At 55.7% G+C, this 18,596-nt stretch overlaps 3 protein-coding genes across 8 annotated transcripts; 2 read left to right on the top strand and 1 right to left on the bottom strand.

The window, feature by feature from the left end:
• The first annotated feature begins 1,611 nt into the window (after positions 1–1,611).
• LOC309815948 (UPF0561 protein C2orf68 homolog) lies at positions 1,612–7,204 on the top strand. The gene is made up of 4 exons (XM_082643029.1): positions 1,612–1,814; positions 1,898–2,016; positions 2,886–3,037; positions 3,404–7,204. The coding sequence occupies exons 1-4, from the start codon at positions 1,708–1,710 to the stop codon at positions 3,524–3,526; spliced, it is 501 nt and encodes a 166-aa protein (XP_082499155.1). The 5' UTR covers positions 1,612–1,707; the 3' UTR covers positions 3,527–7,204.
• A 2,627-nt stretch (positions 7,205–9,831) lies between these two features.
• On the top strand, positions 9,832–14,039 carry TMEM150A (transmembrane protein 150A). 3 transcript variants are annotated; one of them, XM_082643026.1, is made up of 8 exons: positions 9,839–10,083; positions 10,607–10,786; positions 11,227–11,274; positions 11,591–11,701; positions 12,336–12,403; positions 12,714–12,841; positions 13,057–13,234; positions 13,424–14,039. In XM_082643026.1, the coding sequence occupies exons 2-8, from the start codon at positions 10,620–10,622 to the stop codon at positions 13,660–13,662; spliced, it is 939 nt and encodes a 312-aa protein (XP_082499152.1). In that variant the 5' UTR covers positions 9,839–10,083; positions 10,607–10,619; the 3' UTR covers positions 13,663–14,039. The 3 variants fall into 3 exon arrangements, with proteins under 3 accessions (XP_082499154.1, XP_082499152.1, XP_082499153.1); XM_082643027.1 differs by having other exon boundaries at positions 9,848–10,083; positions 11,615–11,701; XM_082643028.1 differs by lacking the exon at positions 12,336–12,403 and having other exon boundaries at positions 9,832–10,083.
• A 93-nt stretch (positions 14,040–14,132) lies between these two features.
• RNF181 (ring finger protein 181) lies at positions 14,133–17,207 on the bottom strand. 4 transcript variants are annotated; one of them, XM_082643030.1, is made up of 5 exons: positions 16,995–17,186; positions 15,802–15,932; positions 15,509–15,618; positions 15,251–15,325; positions 14,133–14,985 (listed from the first exon to the last, which is right to left on the bottom strand). In XM_082643030.1, the coding sequence occupies exons 1-5, from the start codon at positions 17,078–17,080 to the stop codon at positions 14,926–14,928; spliced, it is 462 nt and encodes a 153-aa protein (XP_082499156.1). In that variant the 5' UTR covers positions 17,081–17,186; the 3' UTR covers positions 14,133–14,925. The 4 variants fall into 4 exon arrangements, with proteins under 4 accessions (XP_082499156.1, XP_082499159.1, XP_082499157.1 ...); XM_082643033.1 differs by lacking the exon at positions 16,995–17,186 and adding an exon at positions 16,622–16,663; XM_082643031.1 differs by lacking the exon at positions 16,995–17,186 and adding an exon at positions 16,602–16,659.
• Positions 17,208–18,596: the final 1,389 nt, after the last annotated feature.

Raw genomic sequence — 18,596 nt, 5'->3', positions numbered from 1 at the left:
CGGCAAGCGGCCAATCAGAAACGGAGCTGTTATCAAGCCCAAGGTTTTCTACGAGTCGCCGATGGGGACAAATCACGCCGCAGAGAACTTCTGGGAAGTACTACGCCTCGGGGCGGGGGGGGGGGCGGGTCTTTGCGGATGCGCGCGCGCCTGAGACCGATAGGCGGGCCTACTGCCACTTTACTCACTATTACCAGCTTAAAGAGGCAGGAACCTTTCACTGGCTGCGGATATTCTGGATAAAAAAAGTTGTCATTGGGCCCCAGGTGTCTTCAAGATACTCTGTGTCCCCAAACCAGAATTGGCAGGTCGTCTCCAGTCTCCGCGCCTCGAAGACCGACGGCCCCGCACAGAACTAGGCGACATCCCCAAGTCATCGCCTTCGTGGAGCAATACGACGGCTCTAATTCCACATTTAGAGGATTGTTCTTGGTATCACAGAAAAATGCAAACGACGAGCAGAAGGAGACTAGTGACGCTAATAAAGCTCAAGCTTCAGGGTCTGTGACTTTCACGACCCCTTCCACAACCCTGAACTATTCAATACTTTGTACAGTTCTACTGAGGTGTGATTGACGTACAATAAAATTCACGTTTAAAGTGTGCAATTTGCTGAATACTGATAGAGGTATGTATACACTCTGAAACCACCACCACGATCAAGATAATGAACCTAACCACCATCCACCAAAAGTGTTCCCCTGCCCCGACCATTGATCTGCTTTCTGTCGCTAGAGATCAGTGTCACTTTCTAGAGTCTTATATAAATGGAAGCACCCAGAGAGTCCTCTTTTTATCCCCGGCCTCTTTCACTCGGCGTATTTGTTTTGAGATTCATCCAAGTTGTTGAGTGCTCGTTCCTTTTGATTGCTCAGCGGCATCCCACTGTGTGGATGTACCAGTCTGTCCCTGTTCTAATCACGGATTCCTACTTTTGTCTCTTTTTAAAGAGGATTCAAAAATGGCACAGGCTCAGACGCCTGAAAGGCCCTGGGTCCTCCCACGCCGAGAGTTAAGACATCGGTCCGGTGGGCGCCGAGACGAGCTGGGCAGCGGGAAAGTCCGCAGAGCTCTGGTGCTGGGCGGGCTGGAAGGAGCGTCCCCGCCGGCGGCGGCGCGGAGCCCCGGGCGGGCCGCGGGCTGGGCTGGGCGGCCGGGGCGCCGCTGTGTGCCCTGCCCTGGCACTCGCCTCCTCACGATCTCTTTGGAGGTAGGTGATCTCAGTGCCCCCATTTACAAATGAGTAAACTGAGACACATTGGGGCTCAACAGTCAGCCAAGGTCACGCAGCTGGTGATGGAGTTTCACAGCATCCAAGCACAGGAAAAAGGACGAGAAGGCTCCACACCGAACGCTGAATGGTGTGACGGGTGCTTTGTGTTTTTCTGGATTTTCTGATGTAGCAGCACTAAGCCTAAATCCTGGTTTCCTACTGATAATGTCCCAACGAGAGAAAAGCCCCGCCCGGGAGTGGAAGTTGCGCATGCCCCATTGCCCCCCGCCCCGCCCCGCCCCGCCGCGCCCGCTCCAGGAACTCCGCGCGCTGGGACATTCGGCCCGGCTTGTCGTTTCCCGACCGACGTCAAGGCGCAGGTTCGAAAGTCGAGCAAGGAGGGGCGCGGAGCTCTCGGGGCAGGAGGGTGGCAGTTGGGGCCATTGAGGAGGCGGCGGCGGCGGTGGCCACGGCTCCGCGCACAGGGGCTCCAGATGGAAGCGGCGCCGGGGCCCGGGCCCGGGCTCTGCTGCAAGCCTGGCGGGCGGCTGGACATGAGCCACGGCTTCGTGCACCACATCCGACGGAACCAGCTCGCCCGGTACCGCCCCGCCCCGCGCCACGGCTGCCAGCCCCAGCCTGGCCTGGCCCGGCCGTCCCTGACTCCCGCTCGGCTCCCCGCAGGGACGACTACGACAAGAAGGTGAAGCAGGCGGCCAAGGAGAAGGCGAGGAGGCGGCACACGCCCGCGCCCACTCGGCCCCGAAAGCCCGACCTGCAGGTGTACCTGCCGCGACATCGAGGTGAGGCCGCACGCCCCGCGCGCTCTTCTTTTCTGTCTGGGAAAAAACTATGTCCTATCTCCCAAGGCTCATTTCATTTCCAACGTCTATCTCGACGCTCCCCAATCGCGGCTCAGTGATTCTGCCCGCAGCACAGGGAGGGCTCAAGGCCCGCAGTTAAGCATCACTAGTACCGAACGTCCCTGCGAGTCGGCAAGTTGTCCGCCGCTTTGCCCCCAGCGTACTGTATTTTCGCACTCCCACCAGCTAACACGAAAAAAGTTTGGCGCAGCTCTAAGAGACGAGGACATCATTGTGGAATGAAGCCCAAACCCAGTTAATGGGCTTTTCCCCAGCTTACTTGCGATCTAGAGATTACAATAGTTAACGTACGATGCTAAATTTGCTGAGCTTCCCTTATGAGTGTTTTTAGAGTTTATGTGCAGTCATTCATTTAGCTTTCAGAGGACCCGGTAAGATGGGAACTGTTATCATTTCTGTTTCGCAGTCACGGAAATGGGCAGAGAGAGGTTTCGTAACTTGTTGGAGATCTCAGAGAAGTAAATGGCAGAACCTGGATTTGAACCCAGGCAGAGCCCTATTCACCTTTCCACTACCTTCCAACCGTGTAGACAGATGTGCATTGTATACCGACTGTGTGGTAGGACTGTGCTGGTCCTGGGGCAGGGATACAAAGGTGAATAAAATTCCTGATAGGCGGCTGATTTCACACACACACACACACACACACACACACACACACACACACACACGTACATTCTGGGTCCATGAGAAGATTGGGGCTTTACAATATGTTTTCCTGTATCATCTCTGGGCAGGGGTTCCAGCAGCCTTCCTCCCTTCCCTCTCACTCTGGTTCATCCTTCCAGATGGCTCTACCCACCCAGGCAGCCCAGGCTGTGAGGAGTCTGGTGAAAGCAGCGGTAGTGGCAGCTCTGAGCCAGAGCCCCCTGGCCATCAGCTCTTCTGCTTAGAATATGAGGCGGACAGCGGAGACGTCACTTCAGTTATCGTGTATCAGGTATGCCCGATGGAAACAGCTGCAGCCTGAAGGTCCTGGGCCGTGATGGAAATCACTGCCGGACCTGGAGCCACTGTTTTCCTCAGGGCCCGTGGGAAGTGTTTGTTCCACATGACAGCACAGACTGCTGGGCGATGCTTTTGAGCACAAGTCACTCCCGTCACACAGTGATTCTCAGCAGGCAACAGGGAGGGCTCATGGCCCCCAGTTGAGAGTCCCTGCTACAGGGGACACCTGGGAAATGACAAGCACTTGCCAGAAGTTGTGAGTCAAACAGAGTTCTGTGAGAGTGTTGTCTAGGGACAGGGCAGGTCGCCTTTTCAGAAGAGGCCAGGCCCTGAGCTTCCTGACTCTTCCTCCACGTAGGATGATGATCCAGGAAGGGTGAGCGAGGAGGTGTCAGCACACACGCCTCTGGAGCCACCCATGCGAGAGGCCCTCAAGTTGCGCATACAGGAGGAGATTGCAAAGCGCCAGGACCGACACTGACCAGACTGGAGTCGCTGTCCAGGGAGCCGCCCCTAGTTTGGGGGTGCCAGGACCAGTCTGAGCTGATCTTGAGGACCGGCCCCCCCGCCCCAGAACTGCCACATCCACAGGAAAAGGGTGTCACAGGGACTACGCCTGGCCACCTCCCTTGTAGCCATTCTTTCTCGAATATTGGCCCATTTGACCAGCCTAATGTTCTGGACGTTTTTGAGAATTTTGTATGGTTAGCTTGGTGTTCTGGAAGCAGAGATTCCGGGGAGAGATGAGGCTTATGAGACCTTCTGCCAACGTGCTGCTTTCCCACCAAGGTCACGTGCCCCAGGGCATCTGACCACGCTGCTCTGCCCAGCTCCTTAAGCCCCGTTTGTTATTTTACGGTTCCTTTCTTCTGTGTTTCTGTTCACTTCCATCCGTGCTTTCCTAGATCATCTTTTCAGCTCTGTTCCTTTGTTCTTTTCTTTCCTTCATCTTTTTTGTCTCCCAATCCATCAGTTCCACCCCGCCCCCCACCTCCCAGTGTGACTGCTCACCTAGGGATGCTCAGGACTTCGGAGATGGGGTTCTGGGGTCTACCTTTCTGACAAGCTCTCCCAGTAATTCTGATACCAGTCGAGGGAGATGATCCTCTTTGACGCCTACTTGTGAGCATGTCTTCCTCCCCCTTCCGTGGTTTTTGCAGGTTTCTCCCATGCTCCACCGCTTCACACGGTCTAGGTAAGGAGATGTAGAAAGATGATGCCAGGACTAAACTGTGAGGATTTCTTGCAGCAAAACCTGCCGGGGTTTGGACTACAGAATTCCAGCTTCCAGCCTCATCCCTAGCTGTGAACAGACCATCCTCTGCTCAGGCTAAAAGGGAATTATCAAAACAAGCCTGAAACTGTGTTTCCAAATGTGATTTAACAGCCTTGAATGTACATACAAAGGGAAATTCAACATGAGCAATAATTACCTGTTTCAAGCCCTAGTTAGGAAAAAGAAAAAAAAAAAAAGCCTGAAGAGAGCCCTGGAGGGAGCGAAACGAGCCTCTTTCATCTGCGCTTCCCCTGCTCTGTGCTTTCTCCTTTCCTACCTCCCAAGAGAATAGAGTATATAAAGCCCCCAATAGATCCTGAGAATAAAGATCCCAGGAATATCACTGCTTTCACCTAAGTGAACATTTTTCCTAATGCAGGGTTGGGCCACAGTCTGAGAAATCCACAAGCAATCGCATGCACTGCAGTTCCAAGCCACTTCAGTTTTCCAGCAAATGGGCCTAACCTCAGTGACTTGAAGTATGGGGTTTAAGTGAGCCCGTGAGCACTGAGACTTCTTCAAACCAAAGCCCCCTGCCCCAGAGGTTTTTCCTCATCAGGGTCTCAAGATCAGTCTGGCTGGTCCCTCTCAGCAGCTTTTCTCTTAAAGGACACCTGAGAGCACTTTTGGTTCATGCCCTACACCCCTGCAAATCTACCCTCTCTGAAATGGGGCAAGGCAGCTACTTCGGCTCCATCATTAAAATGCAGCAAGTCCCAGCTCGCGGGGAAGGTGAGTGAGGTGGGTAAATGAGAAGGGCCTGGCTGTGAAGGCAGCCAGGGACCAGCACGCTCCTGAGCCCCAGGGCTGGCCCAAGGTTCAGTGCCTTAAACTGGCCAGTCCTGGGCTCAGTTCTACTTTCAAAGGAGAAAGTCTGTCCTCATTCAGCCAGGCTGCAAGTGCCTTTCGACTTTTAACTCTCACTACCCTCCAGAGCCCCCCGGGTCAAGGAGACTATGCCGTACTCTATCCCCAATCTTCCTGCAGCTCAGAGCACCAGTCATTTTAGTCTTCCAGCTCTTCAGCTGATCTTCTGACTTGGACATAGGATTTCACTGGAACTTTTAGGCTTCCTAGTCTGGAAATAATTTGAGGTTCGTCTTCTCACGGCTGGATGGCCCGTTTCCTGGATTTATTATAGAATTTAGAAACAAGTCCAGAAGAGGAGGTTGGGGGCCTGGCACCTGAAAGTTTAGCCTCCAATCCTGTGAGAATTGTGCACCTATCCTGTCCTGTGTGTTTGTCGTGTAATCCTAACAGTCTCAGGTAAGAGAATGATGGTAATATCTTGCTTGTAAGCTTTTTCTTGAGGCCCTTTGCTTTTATCAAGTGCATATCAAATATTTTCCACCCAAGAAAACATTCTAATTTGTAGCTAATTTGTGCCACGAGGCTATATAAAGCGCTCAGCCTGGTACTTAAGTGAGGCATTGCCCCTCAGAGCAGGCCTGTCGGTGGTGGTGGTGCCATCCCTCCAGGTGTGCCTGAGATGCTTCTCTGGTGATGGCCCTCAGCCCACTGACAGCCTGACGGCTCCGCTCGTTGCTTCTGGCACACCTCATCCCGGTCCAAGGTAGTACTACCCAGTGTGGTTACCGGACTTGCCTCGATGTCTTCCAGCTGTTTTCAACTATCAGTGCTTTGCCCTCAAGGAGCATGTTCCAGAGCATTTCCCAGAGGCTCTAGAGATGTCCCACAGAGGACTGTCCTGTGCTGTTTGGTGCAGTGTCAACAGCATTAGACTAGCTGGGGCTTTCCGGCAGACTGCTTCAGAATCAACACTCATTTAACTAGGTATGTTCTCAGCCGCCTTAAAAAACAAAGTCTTGTAGCCTGACAAGCGTATCTCACGTTCATCCATGATGAAGTGGTCTTCACTTACTAAGGCTGAGCCTTGGATTTTAAGGCTTTGTGTTTCCTGGGCCACAGTGGGTGGTGACTAATAGAAGGAAGCTGGGGCCTGCAGGGGCTTTGGGCTGTGCGAGAGTAAACACTAAAGCTTGAGTTCCAGCCAGCTGGCAAGTGTGGAAGTCTTTGAAGAAGGTAATGCAAGAAGGGAAAAGGAGAATGCAAAGCTTTTTGTACTGAGTGAGAGTAGGAGCCCGGCCAGCCAGTAGGACCAACGTGGGCGATAAGAAATGCTTGTTCCTGGACTTCCCTGGCAGTCCAGTGGTTAAGACTCAGCGCTTCCAATGCAGGGGACGTGGGTTTGATTGCTGGTCGGGGAACTAATATGCCACGTGCCTCACGACGTGGCCAAAAAAAAAATGCTTCTCCCTGTGGATGAGCCTGTGAAAGGGACATTCCGTCTCCATTGTTCCACTCTGAGGGGCACTGTCATCTAGAGATGAGCCCACGAAACTGGAAGAAACCCTTTGGGGTGGTGGGTACCCAGTTTGCTGTGCATCTGGCAGGATTTGTGGATGGTAGGGTAGGGATCCCCCAGCTGGTCACAAATATAAATGAGGCGTATAGAAAGAAAACGAAGGACAGATAACTTTCCTACCTCTGAGCCTTCTTTGGGAAGAAGAACCATGGAATGGAGACAATTATCTGAAACATTTTAAGCCCCCTCCTTCCTTGAACTCCTGTGCCTGAGGAATCAAACGACCAAACCACCCCAGACTTCCCCAGGAGGTGGAGTGATGCCAGAAGGGAAGAGAGTGAACGGCCCCGCTGCCTTCCCAGAGCCACCAGAATGAGACTGGTTGTACTGGCTGTGTCTTTAAGTGTGTAAAAAGCTATACGTTCTCTTTTCTCATTTCCATCGTTTCTGCGTATGGGTGAATAAAGTGACGTGGAAATTATTTGAAAATCCTGGACGGAAGGTACTTTTCCAATACAGTATTTTTTTCAACCAATAAACTTACTATTTTTACAGCACTGTTTTTGCCAAGAGTTGTGAAATCACTTGTGTACGTAAGGAAGTGAAGATTACATGCTGCCCTAAAGTCATTCAGCAGCACAGAATCAGCACTCGAAATCTCATCTCTTGTTCTGCCTGTTTTAGGAACTGTCCTGGTTGGAGCATAACAAGTAGACTCACGTGGCATTAGAGCTGGAAGGGCCTTTTAAAGACATCTGGTCCTACTTTTTCCCTGATACACAACTCCTCCCTACGGACTACCCATGAAGAGCCCCTCTGTCTTGGGCTAATTCTCTATTTTAGGGATGACTCCGATTGTCATGTTAAACCAAAATCTGCCTCCTTGTCAAGGCTCTGGAGTGCTTGCCTTACCCCTACTTTAGGATAGAACGGCCAGTCTAGAACCTGAGTAGCTCTCTCAGGCCTTCCCCGTGATCGTGGTTGGAGAGGAACTGAAACCCAGCTCAACAGGTGATAGTAAATGTTGACTAAGAATCGCAAAGCGGGCTTCCCTGGTGGCACAGTGGTTGAGAGTCCGCCTGCCGATTCAGGGGACACGGGTTCGTGCCCCGGTCTGGGAAGATCCCACGTGCCGCGGAGTGGCTGGGCCCGTGAGCCATGGCCGCTGAGCCTGCGCATCCGGAGCCTGTGCTCCGCAACGGGAGAGGCCACAACAGTGAGAGGCCCGCGTACCGCAAAAAAAAAAAAAAGAGAGAAAAAAAAGAATTGCAAAGCTTCCAGGGGCCTTCTCTGGTGGTCCAGTGGTTAAGACTTTGCCTTCCAATGCAGGGGGTGCAGATTCCATTCCTGGTCAGGGATCTAAGATCCCACATGCTTCCCCGCCAAAAAACCAAAGCATAAAAACCAGAAGCAATATTGTAACAAATTCAATAAAGACTTTAAAAATGGTCCACGTCAAAAAAAGAAAATATTAAAAAAAAATTGCAAAGCTTCCAAAGCAGTAGGAAATGCTGAGCGTTCACGGCACCATTGAGCAGATGAGAAAAAGGTGCCTGCTCCAAGGAGAACACCCCTGGGCAGGAAGTTGGTGCTTCTTGGTAAATTAGAAAGAGGCACTCCCTTGTCCTGGGGCACAGCATGGCCAGCAGATGGACTGGATTTTACACCCCGCTGGTCCTTCGGCCAGGTATTGTACAGTGATCGCTGTGCACTGCCCTACTTCTTGACCCTGATTTAACTACTTGTGCTGATGCAGTTTGGAAGAGGGCCCTCCAGCAGGTTTCCTGTTTCCATTTTTACCTTCCACTGGGTCCAGAAAGGTTTCTCCTTCCTCAAGCTGTCGTCCAGTTAGTTTATCTTCTCCATTTCCCCCATGGTACAGGGCCCTGTTTCTGCCTATTACATTTGCTTCACCAGTGCTGCCGAACTTAAGCTCCCTGGTTCCCAGCAGCCTGGGCCCACGCTCCCTTCAGGTAAAGGTCTGTCAGCCCTAGTGTTGTTTCACAAGGGCTCCAGCAGATGCTGGGCTGCCGTTTAGAGTGCCAGGTACACTTCCGGTGTGTGAAAGGAAGATTTCCTGCCCTTTTAATCATGAAAAGAATGTCTAGGAGGGCACCCTTGGCCTGTTAAGTGTGGACGAAGAATGTCTCCTGCCATATTAGGAAAAAAGATGTGACCATCAAGCCTGCAGCCATCCCCAGCTGTGCACCCTGAGGGGATTCAGGGTGGAGAAAAGCAGGATACTGGCCCTAGATAGCTAAGGTGCATATCAAAGGAATGACTTCAATGAGCCCAGACTCTTAGCAAAGTGCTAATTCATTAACTTGAGGTGTCTGTTTACTGGTCTTTAGCTAAGCTTTTGATACTACAAATACCTGGGTTTTGCAAAAACTCCCATCCTGGCTTCTCCCCTGCTTCTTTGGAGCAGTCCCTCAGAGGTATCCGAGAGGCTGCCTCCAGGGCTTGAGTCCTCAGAAAGTCTACCGAATAAAACAATTCTCAACTTTTAGGTTGTGCATTTTTTTCATTCAACATAAATTTTGGTGAAGCTGTTGGGTAATTTATCCTCACGGTATCCTGTTTGCTTTTTCCCAGATTGCTCTGGGTCTCCTGCCTTCCTCTCTCTTGCCTCCCAACACCTGGCCAAGTGTGTCTACTTAGAATGGATATTGTTTCAAGTGAGTGTTCAGCAGTCAGGAAACACATTTTGGACACTGACTTCTGGACAGTACGCTGTGTACTTGTACCCTTGAAAATAAAATGTATCTGATGAAAGTAGCCCTCCTCCAGAGTTTGCTGAGCCGAGGGAAGCAAAAGCCAAATCCAGAGCGCTAGAGTTTCCTAAGGAACAGCCAAGGCTTTGCGCTTGCTTCTCTGCAGACCCGCCTCGCCTTGGACAGCGGCAGGCACGGGGTGCCACATGGAGGGAGGCTACCCGAAGTCACTGTCGGCCAGTCCAGGTGCAAAATGTGCGCGGCGGCTGAGGGAGGCTTCCACCAGCCACGTGCGCAGTGACAATCACACGTTCAGCGGGAAGGCGGTGCACACCAGGAGCTCCCCGCCTCCCGAAGCTTTCCCCGCAGGAGTAGGGTAGACGGGGCTTTCCTTTTGGCATCGGTGTCAGAGCCTCCGCTGGGGTCCCACGCCACCGCCCTCGGCGTCCAGGTCCCCAGAAGTCGGGGCACCGCCCACCCCTCCAGCGTGACTCGGGCGCGGGGGCTCGGGAGTTGTAGTTTCCGGCTGGGCGCGAGCGCCAGGGCTGGGGCGGCGCGGACTCCACGTCCCGGCGGGCGGCGCGGCTCGGCCCGGGGCGCCGGGGGAGGGGCTGCTCGGCCCTTTAAACCATTCAGGGCAGCTCCGAGGGCCGCAGCCGGGGACGGCGCCACGCGGGGGCCGAGCAGGCGCGGCGGCGGCGGCGGCGGGGCGCTCCGGGGAGGTGCGTACTGGGCCCCTTCGTCCCCCGGACCTGCGGAGGCGCGGGTCCCCGGATCGCGGGGCCTCGCGGACCGTGGGCTCAGGGCGCCCACGCGGGCGGGAGCGGGCCGGGCTGAGCTTCCCGCGTGAACCCGCCCCTTCCCCGCTGCGCTGATGGTCAGGTGGCTGCCTGCCCCCGGCCGCCTCTCCACCCAGCCCCGGATCCCCTCCCAGGCTTTCCTTGGCGTGGCCCCCTGAACTGTCCTGACTCCAGCCCCTCTCCCAGCCCGGGACCCTCAGGCCAGGGAGAGTGGCTCCCTTTCCAGATGTTAGGGCCCCGCGGCGTTTCTGAACATCTGGGTGGAACGCGGAGGCCCCCTGTGGATGCCGGAGGGTGTCCACGTTGCGGCGGGGGCTCAGCCCGAAGTGTGGGCGCGCAGAGCCGCAGCGGGAGCCCTGCATCTGGTGTTGACCACCTTCCTCTCCCCCACACCGGCTTTGGCCAGTCACTAGACCCTGGACTTTGACCTGTCTCTCTCCACCAGGCCCGGGCAGCTGATGGTTTTGGCGAAGTACTTTAAGGTAGCTGGGCCCACGCCCTCTTCCCCACCTACCTCTTGTCCTCCCCCCACACCACCACCACCCTGGCTCCCCTCCCTCATGACCGCCTGGATCCTCCTTCCTGTCAGCCTGTCAGCATTCTCCATCACTGGCCTATGGACTGTGTGAGTAAAGAGGGGGATGGGGGAAGCAACTAGGGGACAAAATGGACCCAGGCTGAGGAGGGACAGCACCCAACAGGAGCCTGATGGCACACACAAAGTCCCTTGTCCTGTTGCAGGCTCCAGGGTGGTACCCAGGGCCACTCTGGCTGTCTGCAAAGCCTGGCCTGGTGCCTGGGCACACAGCCCCTTGGGACAAGCTGGCACCGCTGCTGTCCAGCAGGGTAGCCCTGACAGACACACTTCTAGCCAGGGCAACTTCCAGAGGTCCTCTAGTTTGGGACTAGGCTGTGGGTTCTAGAGTAGCATCAAGCCCCAGGGCCACCCCAATTTGAGTCCCCGGAAAGGACAATGAGGCTGAATGGGGGCAGAATCAAAGGAAAAGAGTCAGTGGGAGAAGGCTGGGTGCACCATGGGGCAGGGTGACAGTTGTGCTCCCGCAGGTATGCCATGGCCGTGATGAACCACCACGTGTGCCCCGTGGAGAACTGGTATGGCGCACTCTGCAGACAGCCTCACTCTAAAGCTCCCTTCATCTCTGTTCCCTCTGGGGCCGGGGCTGCCTCGAGCCAGATGGAGACACTGGGCCTCACTGCTCTTCTCTGACACTGGCAGCGCCTGCCCCTCCCCAGGCATGGCTTCGTGCCCACCTACCTGCTTCCCACTGTCATTTGCCCCTTTGGCTTCTGTCTCAGGGGGGCCCTGGGAAGTGGGCTCTCCTGCCCCTGCCAAGGGAGGTCTGGGAGGGTGGTCTCCGAGAGGCCTGAGGCTACAGGCCGAGGGCCTGGGGGAACCCCTTTCCCCCAGGCTACTCTCTGTCCTGCCTGCCAGGTCCTACAACGAATCCTGCTCTCCTGACCCCACTGAGCCAGGGGGCCCCAAGACCTGCTGCACCCTGGACGATGTCCCCCTCATCAGGTAAGGCCTAGAAACCGCGCAGGTCACAGAGACCCAAGGCCCTGCTAGACTCCCACCTAAGCACCCCCAGCAAACGGCCTGTCCTTGGGTCTCAGGAATAATAATCCCATTAAGAGCACTTAATTCCAATATTACTTACCAATTACTGTGTACCGGACCCTGTGCTGAATACTTTACATGCGTAGCGGCATTTAATTCTCCTAGCACTAAGGCAGCTGTTGTTTTCACCATTGTATAGGCAAGGAAAGTGAGAGCTATGTCATCCATCCAGGTCCCTCAGCTAGTAAGTGCAGGCGCCTGGATTGAAGTTCAAGCTCTCTGTTTGCCCAGCCCAAGTTCTGGCTTAAGGGAAGCCAGACCCCCTGCAGGCCTTGACCGTCTCAGGGAGTCCAAGAGCCTCGGGGTCTGCCCAGCAATCCCGGGCACCGCCTACCCAAGCACGCACACCAGCTCTGCCTTGGGGGGAGGTGCGGCCAGCCTAGGGCCAAATGTTGGTGAGGGACCCCGGCCCTTCTCATCCGTCGGGCTTGCCGGCTAAGGAACAGGCACAGATAAGGCGAGGGAGAGCCGGCGGGCCAGAATGGGGCTTCCGGTGCTCCTAACCCCCCTCACTGTCCTCGCCCCCTCCTCGCAGCAAGTGCGGCACGTACCCCCCCGAGAGCTGCCTCTTCAGCCTCATTGGCAACGTGGGTGCTTTCATGGGTGAGTTGTGCCCTCGGCCCGACCACCAACCCGCTCAGTCCCGCCCGCCCTCACACCCGCTCCCCACAGAGGCCCAGGAAGCCCTGGCCTCGCGCCGCCTACCCCGCCACAGGCTAAGGCCAGCGGGGTCACTTCTCTTCCGTTCCTTGAAGGCCCAAGGCTGACTTGCACACGGCCACGCTGGTAGGGCACACCGCCCACCTGTCCGTTCCCTTCCTGCCCTCAGAGTATCTGGGGGAAGCTGGTGGGCTCGCTGGGCCGGGCCAGGGCCAGGGCCAGCGCCGGCCCCACCTGTGCTCTCCTCCCCCAGTGGCCCTGATCTGCCTCCTGCGCTACGGGCAGCTCCTGGAGCACAGCCGCCATTCCTGGGTCAACACCACCACGCTCATCACAGGCTGCACCAACGCTGCGGGCCTGGTGGTGGTGGGCAACTTCCAGGTGCGCCCGCCTGCCCACCTCTTGCGCTTCCCCAAAGGGGGCCAGGCTTTCGGCAGGGGCCCTCAGTTTCCTGAGGGTTGACCCAAGCTGCGGGTCTGCCCCTCAAGGTTGGGGGTGAGAAGAGCAGGGCCCGGGAGGGGAAAAGCCCGGGAGGAGGGGACGGAGGCGGGTGGAGGGGCGCTGCGTCACGGGTCAGCCCCTCTCTCCGGGCCCAGGTGGATCACGCCAAGTCTCTGCACTACGTCGGAACCGGCGTGGCCTTCACTGCCGGGCTGCTCTTTGTCTGCCTGCACTGTGCCCTCTCCTACCACGGGGCCACTGCCCCCCAGGACCTGGCTGTGGCCTACCTGCGGATTGTGCTGGCAGCCATCGCCTTTGTCTCTCTGATCCTCAGTATCCTTCCAGGACAGGGTGGCCAGGAGCGCCTCCTGTAGGCCAGGCCCTCTCCCGCCCAAGACCGGGGACCCGCCCCACCCAGGGTGGTCTTCTGGCCCCCTCTCCTGGGAGGGGAGGCCTGGTCCTCGGCCCGGCGGCCCCAGGCTGCCGCCCGTCCCCCCGAACGTTTCCTTAGCCCCACCCCAGGCGGGGTCTTCTTCATCCACGAGAGCTCTCAGCTGCAGCACGGGGCGGCCCTGTGCGAGTGGGCGTTTGTCATCGACATCCTCATCTTCTACGGCACCTTCAGCTACGAGTTCGGGGCGGTCTCCTCGGAGACACTGGTGGCCGCACTGCAGCCTGCCCCCGGCCGGGCCTGCAAGTCCGGGAGCAGCAGCACCTCCACACACCTCAACTGTGCCCCTGAGAGCGTCGCCATGATCTGAGGTCCGGGGAGGGTGGCGGGCCTGGCCTCCGCAGCTCCCCACCCGGTATCTCCTTTGCATTTATTTTGTACCAAAAAACGATTCTGAGCAAGTATTCTGTTGGGACCGAGGCTTCCTCGCTCCTGGAGGAGTGGCCACCCCACACCCACCTGTGCCATACCGGAGCGGGCCCGGGCAGCTGCCCAAGCTGCACACAGCCTGCTCCCTACACCGCAGTGTTATTTTTATGTTTTAAAGGTCACGTGTCCTCATTCACCCAGCCAGCCCTTCAGGTGCCTTCTACTCCCCCAGTGCCACTGGGGTTTCCTGCTGCAGGAATTGGGGGCTGGGAACAGCGAGAGGGACAGCCGTCTGGGGGCGGGGGTGGGCACTCCTTTAGTCTGTGGGAAGGCCCACTTCTGGGCCCACTGAGCTGCACTGGGATTCTTCACCGTTTCTTTAGGGCAAATAACACAGCAGAACCACGTGGGTATTTTAGTACTTTTTTTATATATATATCTATTAAAAGAATTTAATTTGCATGTTTGTAGTCTGTTCTGGAGAGTCGGAGAGGGCCTGATCCTGGCTTTCCCTAGGCAAAGGATGGGAGAAAGCCTCTGCGCCCAGGAAGGGTCCTGAGTGCCCACTGCTGTTTGAGAGCAGGACTGCCAAAAACAAAGGATGCCAAGTGCTACCCAAATACCCCGCAAGGGCTTGAAGCCCTTTCTGGGCCTTGAAACAGTCTAAAGAGCCGACTCGATCCTTTCACACTTCCTGTCCTGCTCAGAGTCTGGTTTAAAGCTCGATTCCACACTAAGGGGTATGGGGAAGGGAGGATACAGAGAATAACTTGAAAATGTCGTTAGAAGCCCCTGGGATTCTAAGGTTGACTACAGATTGCAGGGGGAGGGAGAGAGATGATGGGCTAGTTTTTCTTCATCATTTTTAAGTAACTACTGGCTGCCAGACCCTGACACATTTTGCTTTCCAACCACAGACACAGAGGCCCAAGCCCTGGCTGGTCCGGTTGGTGGCCAAGTGCCTGACCTGGGCCCTACTGCCCTGAGGCCAGCAGGCTTGGCAGAGAGGGATACGCAGCCTTGTACCTTCTACGGTTCAGGACCACCTTCCCCCATAGCAGTAGAGGCCCACTGGAGGGTACAGAATGCCTGCCCAGGCCTGTGAGCAGTGGAGCGGCAGGACGGGTAAAGAAGCTTTTAATGAGAATTCGAGGCAGAAGAGGAAGGTGGTGTGGAGGAGGACTGGCGTGCCGTCCCAGCCACCTCATGTGTACATGGCTCCGTGGAGGTTCTCGAGTCGGTGCTTCTGCTGCTGCTTGCGAGCCTGAAGGAAAGAGGGCACGCTGGGCAGGGGCCGTACCCCAAGGCCAGTGGGTGAAAGGACAGAGCAGCCACCGTGGGGCTGGCTCGCTGTTTTCAGGCCCTGGGCACCTGCGATGCCAAGGCTCTTGCCCCTCACTAAAATCACTGGGAAGGCCGCCAGGGTCAGGGACCATGAGGCCTCAGGCCTGCTGAGGTGGGGAACGAGAGCATCAAGGTCGGACTCAGGGAGCCCCGTTACCACCCACTCCACTTACCCAGCCCCCTACCTTATCTCGTCTATACTCTTCATAAGTGTCATCATCAGTGGGCAGCTCGTGGCGGCACAGGGGGCAGGAATTTGTCTGGGAAAAGCAGTGCAGTGTACGAGCCCACGTCTGGTCTTGATAAGCTAAAAACCGTCTCCAGCTCCCAAATCCCACCCCTATCCCTCTCCCGTCTCTGATCCCCCCAGTAGTCCATAAACAGAAAGCGGCTTGAGAACTGGGCCCAGGGCAGGGTGAGGGCCGGGAAAAAGGAAGCAGTACCTTGCTCAGCCAGGGCAGAATGCAGTTGGAGTGGAAGAGGTGACGGCAAGGCATCTCAATGGCAGTCTCCTCCTCCTCAAATTCCAAAAGACACACGGGGCACTTGAGCTCTTGAGGAGGGAGTGCTAATCAGGAGAGCTGCTATAGGTCCTACCTCCCAGCTCCCATTCCTGAAGGACACTTCTTGCCCCAACCTGGCCTGGAAAACTGAAGGGCCAGACCATAGTCTGGCTTCCAGAGGGGGTGGGTCTGGCAGACCTGACCCAAATAGTGGAAAGAATTAGTGTTCTCACCAGGCTGAGAGCCCCTGATGACTGTCCTGGGGAGGTTCTCAACTGCAGTCTTGGCAGCAGGTGGAGGCAGGTGGTGATCCCAATCTACTACCAACCCCAAGTCTTCGAAGTCCATCCTATTAAAAAGGGACCTGGGAAGAAGAATCCAAGGTCAGAACCGAAGAAAAATCATACTTTCGGGGCTTCCCTGATGGTGCAGTGCTTAAGAATCCACCTGCCAATGCAGGGGACACGGGTTTGATCCCTGGTCCAGGAAGATCCCACATGCTAAGCCCGTGCACCACAACTACTGAGCCCGCGCTCTAGAGCCCACGAGCGCAACTACTGAGCCTGCGCACCACAACTACTGAAGCCCGTGCGCTCTAGTGCCCGCGTGCCGCAACTAGTAAGCCCACGTGCCACAACTACTGAGCCCGCGTGCTGCAACTACTGAAGCCCTTGCGCCTAGAGCCCGTGCCCCGCAACAAGAGATGCCACTGCAATGAGAAGCCCGCGCACCGCAACGAAGAGTAGCCCCCACTTGCTGCAACTAGAGAACGCCCGTGTGAAGCAACGAAGACCCAGCATAGCCAAAACACAAAAAACAAAAACACCCCATACTTTCTCATTACCCCCGCAGTCCACTAAGCATTAACAGGTAAATACTCTGCCCAGCTACTAGTACTAATAGCTACCCCTCAGTAGTGCTCACTACCTAAAAAGCACAGCGGGAAATGGCTTACAGCTGCCATCAGACAACCCCAAGCACGCAGGCTGTTTATTCCCATTTTACACATGAGGCAACAGCTCAGAGAAGTTACCCAGGCCACGCAGGAATGACCTGGTAGAGCCAGATTCCAAGTGGCCGTGTGGCTTCCATGCCTGGAGTTCCTAACGAATATGTCTACTCACAGCCACACGGCCCCTACCCCGCCCCCATGACCCGCCTACTCCAGTACCTTCTAGAACCCACTGCCCTCCGGCCCCGACTCCCCCGACTCTCCAGCTCGTCTTTTCCAGAACCCCTTTGCCCGGGCCCCTCCAAGGACGATCCAAATTATCGACCTCCCCCGAATCTCACTGTGGAACTAACTCTCCAGATTATTCATCCGTCCTCCTCTGAATCTACTGCCCCCAGATAATCCGCCTTCTCCAGCCAGCTTCAGCCCAGAAACCTGCTGCGTGAGCCCTACCTCCCAGCCCCACGCACCCACCTTGCGAGCTCCAGCAGCATGTTGGTTCGGGCATCCTGCTCGGGGTGCAACGGCTCGCAGTCGTGTTCATCAAAATAAGACGCCATGGCAGCGGGCCTGCCACAGCCCTCAGACCCCGCTGCACCTCAGCCTCGCGGTGCTGGCCAATAAACTGGCGAGTTGAGGGAGTGTGACCAATCATAGCATCCGAAAGGCGGGCACAGTGGCTCTTTCGCCTGAGGGAAAGCGGAAGTATTAATTTTATCACCTTTCATTGGCTCGATTAAGTCAGGTGACCAAAGGCTGACACCAATGGCAGGGGCCGGGGCTGGTCAGAAAGCTTCCGTCTTGCAGTCCCAGCCTAGGGTAGGTTCGTGGGAGTGACGTGTGGATCGCGTCCCTAGAGCCCTGAAAAACCAAGGGTCTGGGCTGTAGGGGTCCAACGTCCGCTCTGCGGCTCAGAGAGTCTCGGCAGGACAGATGTCAGAGGTCTCTGAGAGAGAGAGGGAGGCCCTGGCCCAGGGATCACGGTTCTGCGAGCCTAGGGAGCCCTGGTGTCAGGGTGCTTCCCGCTGCTCTGTCGCGGCCTCGCCGGGCACTTCTGCACTCTAGTTTGTTCAGGACTTGGCGCTTCACGACTCCCGCAAAACAAACAAAAATTCCCTGCTCATTTCTTCTGTGTTAGGCCCAATAATAAAGGTTGGGGCAGCCTCCCCAACCGAGAGGAGGACGATCCCTGAAGGGGAATCTGGGGCCTTACCAGCTCATGGAACTATCTGTGTGACCTTTAGCCCATTGCTCAACTTCTCCCCCAGCTTCTGTAAAACCAGTGGCTTGAATTAAACAAGTGGTTTGCATCCCTGGCTACCCATGAATCTCCTGGAGAGAGAAGAGGAGGGGTTGCAGCTTTAGGGAGAAAAACAAAAAAAACTTGTCTGATACTCAGCCTCAAAGATTCTGATTTAACTGATCTAGGCCTGGGAGTGGTATTTTTTTAATAAGCTCTACCGGTGATTCTGTCGTGAGGCAAGGTTGAGAATGACTGCACTAAATGATTTGGATGATAGCTACCATTTAGTTGGCATCTAGAACCATTACATTGAGAGATATTGTACATAGGGTATAAATACTCTTCACGGTCATCCTGGGAACTAGTATCATTATCCCTTGTTACATATGTAAAACCCAAGTCCACATTCACAGGGCCTCTTAGTGGTGTTTCACACCTAAGTGCAGCACCGGGTGCTTGCCTCCATCTTCCCCAGGAAAGGCAGATGGTGGTGAGCCTAGGGAAAGTAACACGCTCTGTGCGGGTACAGCTCCGCACAACTCGATGGTTTGTTCTTGTTTCTCCGTCAGTAGCCCTCACTCCACCTAACAAGGAACTGTTTCTGTTGCACCCTGAATTCCCCTTCCCACCCACTCTTGAGTTTGACATGCAGTTAAGGAGTTCAGGCAGTGGCTGCCCTGTTTCCCAGGTCTTGGTAGGGCCTTTCCTTCTTCCCTGGCCTTTACCCAACGATCTTACTTGGTGCCCTGAAGGCACTGCCTCCCTGGCCCTTTGAAAAGCCCCAATTCTTTCCCACAGGGCAAACTTTGTGACTCTTCATTACAGCACCATAG

This window comes from Mesoplodon mirus (assembly GCF_964341445.2).
Source record: "Mesoplodon mirus genome assembly, chromosome: 14".
Classification (NCBI taxonomy): Eukaryota; Metazoa; Chordata; class Mammalia; order Artiodactyla; family Ziphiidae; genus Mesoplodon; species Mesoplodon mirus.
This window is presented reverse-complemented; position numbering and strand designations above follow the sequence as displayed.

What these genes read in the sequence shown, in the direction of transcription:
- LOC309815948 (XM_082643029.1), top strand. Translation starts at nt 1,708, where the DNA reads ATGGAAGCGGCGCCGGGGCCCGGGCCCGGGCTCTGCTGCAAGCCTGGC. An exon ending in CGACGGAACCAGCTCGCCCG is followed by an intron (nt 1,815 to 1,897) that starts GTACCGCCCCGC and finishes GGCTCCCCGCAG; the next exon opens with GGACGACTACGACAAGAAGG. An exon ending in CTTCAGTTATCGTGTATCAG is followed by an intron (nt 3,038 to 3,403) that starts GTATGCCCGATG and finishes TCCTCCACGTAG; the next exon opens with GATGATGATCCAGGAAGGGT.
- TMEM150A (XM_082643026.1), top strand. Translation starts at nt 10,620, where the DNA reads ATGGTTTTGGCGAAGTACTTTAAGGTAGCTGGGCCCACGCCCTCTTCC. An exon ending in GTGTGCCCCGTGGAGAACTG is followed by an intron (nt 11,275 to 11,590) that starts GTATGGCGCACT and finishes CCTTTCCCCCAG; the next exon opens with GCTACTCTCTGTCCTGCCTG. An exon ending in CAACGTGGGTGCTTTCATGG is followed by an intron (nt 12,404 to 12,713) that starts GTGAGTTGTGCC and finishes CTCCTCCCCCAG; the next exon opens with TGGCCCTGATCTGCCTCCTG.
- RNF181 (XM_082643030.1), bottom strand. Translation starts at nt 17,080, where the DNA reads ATGGCGTCTTATTTTGATGAACACGACTGCGAGCCGTTGCACCCCGAG. An exon ending in ATGCTGCTGGAGCTCGCAAG is followed by an intron (nt 15,933 to 16,994) that starts GTGGGTGCGTGG and finishes TCTTCTTCCCAG; the next exon opens with GTCCCTTTTTAATAGGATGG. An exon ending in AAGAGTATAGACGAGATAAG is followed by an intron (nt 14,986 to 15,250) that starts GTAGGGGGCTGG and finishes TCTTTCCTTCAG; the next exon opens with GCTCGCAAGCAGCAGCAGAA.